This window comes from Solanum dulcamara, chromosome 7, assembly GCF_947179165.1.
Source record: "Solanum dulcamara chromosome 7, daSolDulc1.2, whole genome shotgun sequence".
Taxonomy (NCBI): domain Eukaryota; kingdom Viridiplantae; phylum Streptophyta; class Magnoliopsida; order Solanales; family Solanaceae; genus Solanum; species Solanum dulcamara.
In genome coordinates, this window is record NC_077243.1 from 28,473,085 (window position 1) to 28,482,839 (window position 9,755).

General features: G+C 36.0%; 3 protein-coding genes across 4 annotated transcripts; 2 read left to right on the forward strand and 1 right to left on the reverse strand.

The window, feature by feature from the left end:
• Nucleotides 1-241: 241 nt before the first annotated feature.
• Nucleotides 242-3,192, forward strand: LOC129896479 (pentatricopeptide repeat-containing protein At1g02060, chloroplastic). Its single transcript, XM_055972398.1, has one exon. It carries the CDS (start codon nucleotides 557-559, stop codon nucleotides 2,720-2,722), a length of 2,166 nt encoding a protein of 721 aa, XP_055828373.1. The 5' UTR covers nucleotides 242-556; the 3' UTR covers nucleotides 2,723-3,192.
• Nucleotides 3,193-3,460: 268 nt separating this feature from the next.
• Nucleotides 3,461-5,907, reverse strand: LOC129896480 (cell division cycle 20.2, cofactor of APC complex-like). 2 transcript variants are annotated; one of them, XM_055972400.1, is made up of 8 exons: nucleotides 5,602-5,907; nucleotides 5,396-5,497; nucleotides 5,069-5,260; nucleotides 4,725-4,994; nucleotides 4,526-4,628; nucleotides 4,127-4,443; nucleotides 3,760-3,927; nucleotides 3,461-3,650 (listed from the first exon to the last, which is right to left on the reverse strand). In XM_055972400.1, exons 1-8 carry the CDS (start codon nucleotides 5,677-5,679, stop codon nucleotides 3,585-3,587), a joined length of 1,296 nt encoding a protein of 431 aa, XP_055828375.1. In that variant the 5' UTR covers nucleotides 5,680-5,907; the 3' UTR covers nucleotides 3,461-3,584. The 2 variants fall into 2 exon arrangements, with proteins under 2 accessions (XP_055828375.1, XP_055828374.1); XM_055972399.1 differs by having other exon boundaries at nucleotides 3,461-3,681; nucleotides 5,602-5,906.
• Nucleotides 5,908-7,727: 1,820 nt separating this feature from the next.
• Nucleotides 7,728-9,392, forward strand: LOC129894661 (uncharacterized). The gene is made up of 2 exons (XM_055970330.1): nucleotides 7,728-8,221; nucleotides 9,200-9,392. The coding sequence occupies exons 1-2, from the start codon at nucleotides 7,728-7,730 to the stop codon at nucleotides 9,390-9,392; spliced, it is 687 nt and encodes a 228-aa protein (XP_055826305.1).
• The last annotated feature ends 363 nt before the right edge of the window (nucleotides 9,393-9,755 follow it).

Sequence of the window (9,755 nt, forward strand, 5' to 3'; positions counted from 1 at the left end):
ATATATTTAGAAAATATTAGAATAATAAAAAATATTTTTTAAAAAATAGTAGAAATAAAAAAATAATAATAAAAAAAGAGTTTTAAAAAATTTCATGTAATTACATCAATTCAATTCCTTACCATTATTTAGAAATTGAAAAACATAATTACTCTTTTTCAATTACACCAATTCATCTTTTACCAAACAATTACTTTATCTATCAAACCTATCAAAGAGCGTAAACATGCTCTTAGTATGCCTAAATCTAGATATGAATTCAAAGGAGTTCCAAACGGAAAAAAGAAAGACAATTTCCCTCGTTCCCAACCCGTTGTTTGTCTCCCATCCTACCCTTTGCCGGTCAAAGTCCCTGTCGTCCCCCGCGCACATCTTCTCCACAAGATCATATGAAACTTCAATCATTAGCCAATAACCATAATGCTTGCTTTACAATACATAAAAACATAACTTTGATGAGCATTATTTCAGATTGGAAAAGATTGCAAGCAAACAATTAAAAGGGTAAAAATAATTTGTAAAATTCCGTCCCCGAAGTGTCAAATGGAGTAGCAGGATGGCGATGGCTCCTTTTTCTTCAGTAACAGCCAACTCCACCATCTTAAGATACCCCCATCTCTCTACGCTTGTTCAGATTTTCTCCAAACAAACCACCAAACCCACCAAGACCAAAAATGGCAAACACCTCGATATTCCCAAGCCGAAATCATCTTCTTCAAAATCCAAGAAAGCTGCTAACATGGCCCGTATCATCAACACAAACCCATGGTCATCTCAGCTTGAATCTTCTCTTTCTTCCCTCACTCAACCCTCCCTCTCTCACACCACTGTACTTCACACACTCCGCTTCATCAAGACACCTTCCAAAGCTCTTTACTTCTTCAATTGGACCCAAAAAATGGGTTTTTCACACACCCATCAATCGTATTTGCTTATGCTGCAACTCCTCGGCAGTGCCCGTAGCCTAAATTCAGCAAGAAACTTCCTTTTATCTATACCCAGAAGGTCTAATGGTACTGTACCGCTTCAAGATAAGTACTTTAACACCTTGATTCGAAGTTATGGTAAAGCTGGGCTTTTTCAAGAATCATTGAAGGTGTTTAAAGTGATGAAGTCACTTGGAATTTCTCCCTCTGTGGTTACTTTCAATAGTTTGTTTTCAATTTTGCTTAAGAGGGGTCGAACTGGTATGGTCTACGAACTGTTTGATGAAATGCTTAAGACATTTGGCGCCAAGCCTGATGTGTATACTTTTAACATTTTGATCAGAGGATTTTGTATGAACTCCATGGTTGATAAAGGATTTAGGTTTTTTAAGGAGATGGAGAAGCATGAATGTGATCCTGATGTGATTACATACAATACCATTATTGACGGTTTGTGTAGGGCAGGGAAAGTGGACATTGCGCATAACGTGTTAAAGGGTATGGTCAAGAGGGGTCATCAATTGAGTCCTAATGTTGTAAGCTACACCACTTTGGTTAGAGGATACTGTGAGAAGCAAGAGGTTGAACAGGCTCTTAATGTTTTTGAGGAAATGATAGATTGTGGTCTAAAACCGACCAGTATAACTTATAATACTCTTGTACAAGGTCTTTGCGAGGCTAAAAGATTTGACAGAATAAAGGAGATCTTGGAGGGGACTCTAGGAGGTGGAGGACTTATTCCAGATACATGTACTTTCAATACATTGATTACCTATCACTGCAATGTGGGAAATCTGGATGAAGCAATAAAAGTTTTTGAGAACATGTTAAACTTAAAGGTGAAACCTGATTCCGCAACATATAGCATCTTAATTCGGAGCTTTTGTCAAAAGGGATACTTTGATAGGGCAGAGAAACTATTTGATGACCTAATGAAGAAGGAGGTATTGCTTTGTGATGATGGCTGTACACCTCTCATTGCAGCATACAACCCCATGTTTGAGTATTTCTGCAAGATTGGCAAGACAAGGAAGGCTGAGAAAGTGTTCAGGCAGCTAATGCGAAGAGGTACTCAGGATCCTTTTGCTTATGAACTCCTGATCATGGGGCACTGTAGAGAAGGCACATTTAATGATGCACATGAACTCTTAGTTTTGATGTTGAGGAGAGATTATATACCTAATATTCTAATTTATGAGTCCCTAATTGAAGGTTTGCTGCAAAAGAATGACCCTAAAGTTGCTTACGATACTTTAGAGAAGATGTTGAAAAGCTCCCATCTTCCGAGATCTTCAACTTTCCATCAAATCCTAACAGAACTTATCAAGAAGAATTGTGCAAGTGAATGTGCTTCCTTGGTGACACTAATGTTAGATAACAAAGTTAGACAAAACATCAGTCTTTCAACTGATACTGTGAGGATACTCTTCCAAACAGGATTAAGGGAGAGAGCTTTTGAGATTGTTAGGTGCCTTTATGAAAATGCATACATGGTAGATATGGAAGGTTTGGTTGTTTTCCTTTGCCAGTGTAGAAAGTTATTGGAGGCACGTAAATTATTGCTATTTAGCTTAAGTAAGGGTCATATTATGAATGTAGATATATGCAGCACTCTTTTATCTGCTCTCTGCAAAGCACATAGAGCTTCAGAAGCATTTGAGATTTACTATGAGTTGCTCGAGAAAGGAGTCCAACAACCTTTAGAATGCATGGAAGAGTTAGAGCTTGTTCTTGAAACTGAAGGAAGAACCAATGAAGCTGAATTTGTTAAGAAGAGAATCCTTGGCCAATCGTAGTCTGATAGATTGGTTCAAACTTGTGCTCTGAAGGAGATATCTGTAGTTCAAACTTGGTTCAAACTTTGCTCCAGATGTGGTTAAGAGTGCTATCAGGTTCATGATTTCTGTTTCTCTTGACGATGGAGAAGTCTGATTTGGACAGACTTGAAAACATTGAAGACCGGAAACTTAACAGTCCTTGAGGTCTCGGGTTCACCATCTGGAGCAAATTTGTTGCTTAATAATTTGGGCCTTCAGGCGTGGTTATTCAAGAAAATTTGGTGCAAGTGCATGCGTAGGGGATAGGTTCGTATGCTTAATTGCAACAGTGCTGGACATCTTAAACAGCCAAAAACGCCATATTTCTCAGATGAACAATTTGACGACCTTAATAATGTTTTTTTCTCCAATTTTATGTCGTCACAGAGTCATCTGATCTTCTTCCTACAAGCAATATCAATGATAACAATTTTTTAAAGCTTTTGATAGATGGTTGCTTCAGCATAAGTATAAACTTCAACCAAGGGCCTGATAGACTTGTACCTTGAAGTTTTTACATTATGTATGATTTTTGGCTTTTGTAAAAAATCTTCCAAATCAATTTTTATTTGAGCAACATTCTCCATAATATGCTTCTCAGTTCTCATGGCAACTGCCTGTTTTTTTCTGTAATTGAACTAGATGTACTATACCTTTCTTTACCACAGGATTAGAAATCTATGATCTATCATGCATGCTGAGAATTGACACAGAGGATGGTAGAATACGAGACATGCATCATTACCAGCAAAGCTACATTTCAAACATCTTCATTTCAAAGTTCAAGCAGCTTATTATCTCACTGCTGACGCCTTTAGGGACAAGAGATTATCCAAATCTGTTAAATTTGCACTGCTCTCCTGAGGGGGTCCAAATATCTCCCAGAACCTAAGAGTCTCATCTGCTCCTGCCGATACCACAGTCAAACCATCAGGGCTCTGCATGAAGAGAAGGAAGTTACCATCTCAATTTTGATAAAAGTATTACTCCTACTTTCTTTGATGTCTGAGTCTCACCTGGGAGAGATGCAAAATTCTTGATGAAGAAGCATGACGCAGTGGCTCTCCTATTTTAGCCATGGAAGGATAACTCCATAAACACAACTGACAATGAGACTCACCCGTTCCAAATCCATGGCCACTTAATATCTCTTTGTGATGCCTGTTCCATTGAAGCCCACAAATCTGCCAATTTCATTCACAACAATACCACGTATATGAGGAAAATTTATAATAATCAAACTTACAATAGAAATTTGTGATAAATCTATAAACTGAAATGTCATTGCTCAAAAAGCCAAGTTAGTGGAAAGTGGGAACTCTGGTATTCATGCAGACTTATATATAATTTCTATAAGATGGCAAAACTGATGTTCAAACTTGCCTGAGCTCCAGTTTCATTATTGCTGATGCATGTCCCCTTCTGTGTGTTCCAAATCTTTAGACATCCATCATCTATGCCCCCTCCAGAGGCTAATACCTCACTGTTATATGGACACCAAGCTAGGGCCTTGACTGCAGCATGATGTTCATTGAACCGGTGTATATAATGCCTTGAGCTCATCTTGGAACTATCCCATATGTACACCAGGTTGTCATTTCCACCACTGGCAAGTACATTCCCCGTGCTAGACCACTTCACACCACAAACTTCCCCTCTATGTACTCTCGTTACAGAGACCAAATTGTTTCTTGCTCGCGCTGCCAATGAGACTTGAAAGTAAGTAGGCTGCTGTTATAAGAGAGATTAATTAACTACATCAGTAGAATAACTTAGTACTACCATCATGATTAATAATAGCTCTGTCTTTACTCCCTGAGGTTAAAATATGACCATTCCATGCAACACAACCCACTCTACTCTGATGGCCTTGCAGGTCTCTCACCTGTTTATATGAACGAAAGAAGTCGATTACTTAAATGGAAACAACAAGAAAGAATACTTTTTCTACTACAATGTAACCAACAGTAACAAGTCTTACAAGCTTGGAAGTCTCAGCATCCCAGAGCTGGAGATTGGAGGAATTACAACCAACTGCTATTATTTTCCCATCATCAGACCATGCTACACTAGTAGGATAATCGTGTTCACGCTTCACTTCCATCAGTATCCCTGCTTTTTGCACTTGAGCATTCCAGATGTATAGAATTGACCCCAGAACAACGGCAAGTATGTTTGATTTTCCCCAATCCATAACATGCGAGTAATAGTCATCCGATAAAAGAGGAGCATCTAAAGCTCGAGTGGCTTTCTGCATATAATATTTTGACACAATCAATGGTCTCTTAAACTTCATGTAAATTTTAAATCAAGTGAAATATTTACCAAGGGAAATTTACGATATCTCCTACTGTCATTAGTTTGCAGGGGAATTTCTTTGTCACTACGCCTCATTTCATCAATTAGACGCGTGGATTGTCTACTCGATTTAGGACTCCCTCTAAATACCAGCATTCTGAATGGTCTTCCTTCTACATCCAACTTTAGATTTTCCTCCATCTTCCTTCTATATTCCTCCTACCAAAAGGAAGAACTCGAATGACAAAACAAATATCATACCAAGAAAACAACTAAAATGGGGGTCCACAATCAGAAAACGCGAAAGGAATAAGAATCTGATGAGGAAACAAATTCAAAATTAAAGAAACTAACATTGAAGTTGGGTTTTCGGAGTTTGTTATTGATTCTGTTGGTGAGTAAAGTATGTGCTTGATCAAGATCCATCAGGCTTCTATTGGGTATAAATCTATCACCCTTTATCACAAAAACACTCAAAATCACATATCAATTCATCAAAATACAGAAAAACAGAAATTAACTAAGGCGAAGAAAAAGGAAAAAAAGTGTGGATTAATTACAGGAAAATCATAATGGAGAGGAGTGCTGAGAAGGCGAGTTGGAGAATACCAATCTGGTTGAATTGAATTGTCATTCATTATTCAACATTTCCCAGTACACTTTTTTCCAATTTTGTTTCAGAGTTTTCGATTGATGTTAAACAAACAAGGCTTATTGAGAAATGATAGTTAATGGCTGTTTCGCGCCAAATTAGTTTGTTCACTTACGGAGACGTCGCTTTGTTTCCCCCAACGCTAATTATTTCTTTTCTTTTCTTTTCAACATAAATAAATAAAAGAGGAAATTGAAAGGAAAAAAATAAAAGACAGAGAAAATAGTAAAACAAGCATCTTTGTTAGTTTCCTATTTTTAATTACCAACAAGATCTTGTAAGTTCTTCTTATATATATATATATATATATTTTATTTTTTTTAAAAGGCATAATTATTAGGGAAGAAGGCCTAATTCCACATTTGCGTCGTACAAACTAGGATGTGATATGAGTTGGACCTGTTTGGCCATGATAATTTTTTATTTTATTTAAAAATTAATATTTAATCATAAAAATTTTAAATACAACTTGAAATTGTATTTGAAATTTAGAAAACAACCAAACCTTTTGTTTTCACTTTTACCTTTTAGATTATTTTTTAAAAAAAATTACCCTAAACTTTTTAATTTTATAAAATAACGCCATTTAAATTATGTTTCATGAACTTGAACATTAAAAATTACAAATAATGTAATTTTTTTTGTTTTCATGGACAAACGCTCATTACAAGTTGAATTGTTATTTTTTACCACGAAAATATCCGTGTGGTCTTAGAAACATTAATTTGTTTAAATAATTACAAAATACATTGTTATTCATAATTATAGACCTACAAAATATACAAGATAATAATCCCAAACAGATCATGAATTCCTCTCCTCAACTAATTATTTGAAGTTTGATTACTATTCTTCTTTACTAGTTCCTACCTTTAGTGTTTTAGTTATTGTTATTCACTTTTCTTATTCACTTAGTGTCTAGGGTTGTTGATTTGCACATTAGCTAATGTGTGTTGTCTCTTTATTATACATTCTATATTGTCAATTATTATCTTGTTGCTTGTATTCTCTTAATTTATCTGTTATCAGTTTTTTTTTTCACTTTGTAGTTCATATCATTTTAGTGGCTTTGGTTACTGATGGTGGACTAGGGTCATGTCCTCAATTTGCGGTGAAGGTGACGAAAAATAGTGGTAAGAGGGAGACGATTTTTCGTAAGTTGAGAGTAGGATCGTGGAACATAGGGTCGCTTATAGGAAAGTTCATAAAGCTAGTGATCATGTCCTCAATTGGGGGTGAAGGCGAGAGGAAATAGTGATTAAAGGGAGACGGGTTTTCGTAAGTTGAGAGTAGGATCGTGGAACATAGGGTCGCTTACAGGAAAGTTCATAGAGCTAGTGAAGAGTCTTAAGAGGAGAAAGATTAATATAGCCTGTGTTCAGGAGACTAGATGGGTAGGTTCCAAATCCCGGGATGTGGATGGATTTAAATTATGGCACTCAAGAGGCTCAAGAGATAGGAATGAAGTAGGTATTCTAGTCGACGCGGATCTTAGGAAGTGTATGATAGAGGTAAAGAGGATCAGTGATAGGATAATGTTTATTAACCTAGTTATAGGCAGACTTTTTGTGAATGTTGTTAGTGCATATGCACCCCATGTGGGTCTAGATGAAGAAGTCAAAAGGCTCTTTTGGGAGAATTTGGATGAAGTAGTAAGAGGTATTCCTTGTACCGAAAAGATTTTTATTGGTGGAGATTTCAATGGTCATATCGGTATAACTTCTAATGGTTTTGATGATGTCCATGGAGGCTTTGGTTTTGGGGAAAGGAATGACGGCGGGGTTTTTCTCTTGGAGTTTGCCAAAGCTTTTGAGTTGGTTATTGCTAATTCATATTTTTTGAAGAGGGATAATCAATTGGTCACCTTTAGTAGCATGGTAGCTAGGAATCAGATTGACTACTAACTCCTCCAGAAGGGTGATAGAGGCCTTTGTAAAAATTACAAGGTTATTCCGAGTAAAAATATTACCACCCAACATAAGCTTTTGGTGATGGACTTGGAAATTAAGAGGGGTAGGATAAAGAAGACCCTTTATGATCGACCGAGGATTAGATGGGGGGCTAACTCCCGCCTTTTCTCGGGAGATAGGAGAGAAGTCGAATGGTTTAGGGGCTTGTAGTAGTAGCGGGGATATGAACAATATGTGGGATATGACAGCTGGTTGCATTAGAAAAGAAGTTGCCGAGGTTCTTGGGATATCGAGAGGAATCTTTGGTGGTTGTCAAGGAGACTGGTGGTGGAATGGAGAAGTACAAGGCAAAGTGAAAGCTAAGAAGGTTGCCTATACAGAATGGTTGGAGTGTGTAGATGAGGAGGAGAAAAATAGGGTTAAAGATATCTATAAGAAGGCAAAGACGAAAGCGAAATCGGTGGTCACCATTGCTAAGACGACAACTTTTGAACGCGTGTATGTCGAGTTAGGGGAAAAAGATGGGGATAAGAGATTGTATAGGCTCGCCAAAGCAAAAGAGAAAAAAGTACGTGATCTGGATCTAGTAAAGTGCATCAAGGACGAGGAAAGTAAAGTGTTAGTGGATGAGACCTCTATCAAGCAAATGTGGCAAACTTACTTCCACGGACTCCTAAATGAAAAAGGAGATAGAGACATTGTACTGGTGATTTGGCGTGTTATGTTGAAAAAAAGACGGTTTAAAATTAATTTCAACTTTATAGAGAAAAAATCAATTTTAGAACAGAAAAGTCGCCACTTAATTTTTTAAAGAAATTATGAAAACTTAATTTAAAAGACCCTAATAGATTTAAGTCTTAAAAATTCAGAGAAAAAGGTACGAGGTTCATATTATTATTTTAAGAAGGTTTTAGCACTTAAAATAGCCGCTAACATGCAGTTGTCCAACGATTTAAAAATTATTTGACTAACTTTGGAAAAATGTGTAAATAGTAAAGGTAAAAAAAATTATTTGAGTAATAAATCAACTTGAAATAATTTATCAAAAGACATACTCTATTAAAATGACTAAGTAAAGGAATTTCAAATATATTTAAAGGGAGCTAGTATATCTAATGTAAAATAAGGAGAATTACTTGAGTCATTCGGAGAAAATCAATTTAGAGAAAGGCATTTTAAACTCAATTATTTGAAAGAACATAACTTGAAACTTTTAAGATAATTTGAAAGAAAATTATATTTTGCTAAAATGTTTAAGTAAAGAAAACACTTAAATGAAATCAATTTAAAGAGTGAATTAACAGAAAAATGATTTCTCTTTTAGGGGAGTTCAATTAAGTTAAACCAAACTAAATTATCCTCTTAAGTATAAATAAACGTAAATAAATAAATAAATTATTACAATTAGAATTAAATATAAATGAATAAAGTATGAGAATTTGACCCAATACTTAGTTTCTGTACGCCTAGACTAAGCTGTTGGGCCACCTGCATTTTAGGTCTTAGGCCCAATTTCCCTGTTTATCACAGTTGTGTATACAGTGTATATCAATGTATACACTAACTTTATACCAGTGTATTCCGACTGTAATCTAGCAATATACAACTGTACAACGCCCTTCGAGACCCTACTGAGCCTCCCTTAGACCTGCGTATCAGCTTCCGAAACTTGAACAATGATGAAGATGACTCGAAGAAGAGGGAATGTTGGGCTTCCACCCAACAAAATGCAAAGAGGGAGTGCCGATGGACTCAATCCAAGGTTTCACATGCAACGAAATTGAGATAAGGATTAGTAACTAATCATAGTAGGATTCTACTAAAATAATTAACCTCGATGAATAGTAATAAGTTCTAGTAATAAGTTCAACTTCCTCACAATAGCTTGACAAACATTCAACATATATTCATAATAATTCATCATGATGTAAAGATGTCCAACACTGTAAGCATCAAATGGACAAGCCAAAATATATATCCTATGTCACAAAAAATGAATCAAGGACCAATCATATCTAAAAAAAGGGTAATTTTAAGCATACTGGAAGGAACAATCATAAGGAAGGATGTATATGTATATTTTTTCAATCCATGCATCATACACATTTCAATAATCATTTGGGTGAAATCATATAGCCATATCACTGGACAA

What these genes read in the sequence shown, in the direction of transcription:
- LOC129896480 (XM_055972399.1), bottom strand. Translation starts at nt 5,679, where the DNA reads ATGAATGACAATTCAATTCAACCAGATTGGTATTCTCCAACTCGCCTT. An exon ending in GATATCGTAAATTTCCCTTG is followed by an intron (nt 4,995 to 5,068) that starts GTAAATATTTCA and finishes TATTATATGCAG; the next exon opens with AAAGCCACTCGAGCTTTAGA. An exon ending in GAATTTTGCATCTCTCCCAG is followed by an intron (nt 3,682 to 3,759) that starts GTGAGACTCAGA and finishes CTCTTCATGCAG; the next exon opens with AGCCCTGATGGTTTGACTGT.
- LOC129896479 (XM_055972398.1), top strand. Translation starts at nt 557, where the DNA reads ATGGCGATGGCTCCTTTTTCTTCAGTAACAGCCAACTCCACCATCTTA.
- LOC129894661 (XM_055970330.1), top strand. Translation starts at nt 7,728, where the DNA reads ATGATCGACCGAGGATTAGATGGGGGGCTAACTCCCGCCTTTTCTCGG. An exon ending in AAGGACGAGGAAAGTAAAGT is followed by an intron (nt 8,222 to 9,199) that starts GTTAGTGGATGA and finishes ACTGTAATCTAG; the next exon opens with CAATATACAACTGTACAACG.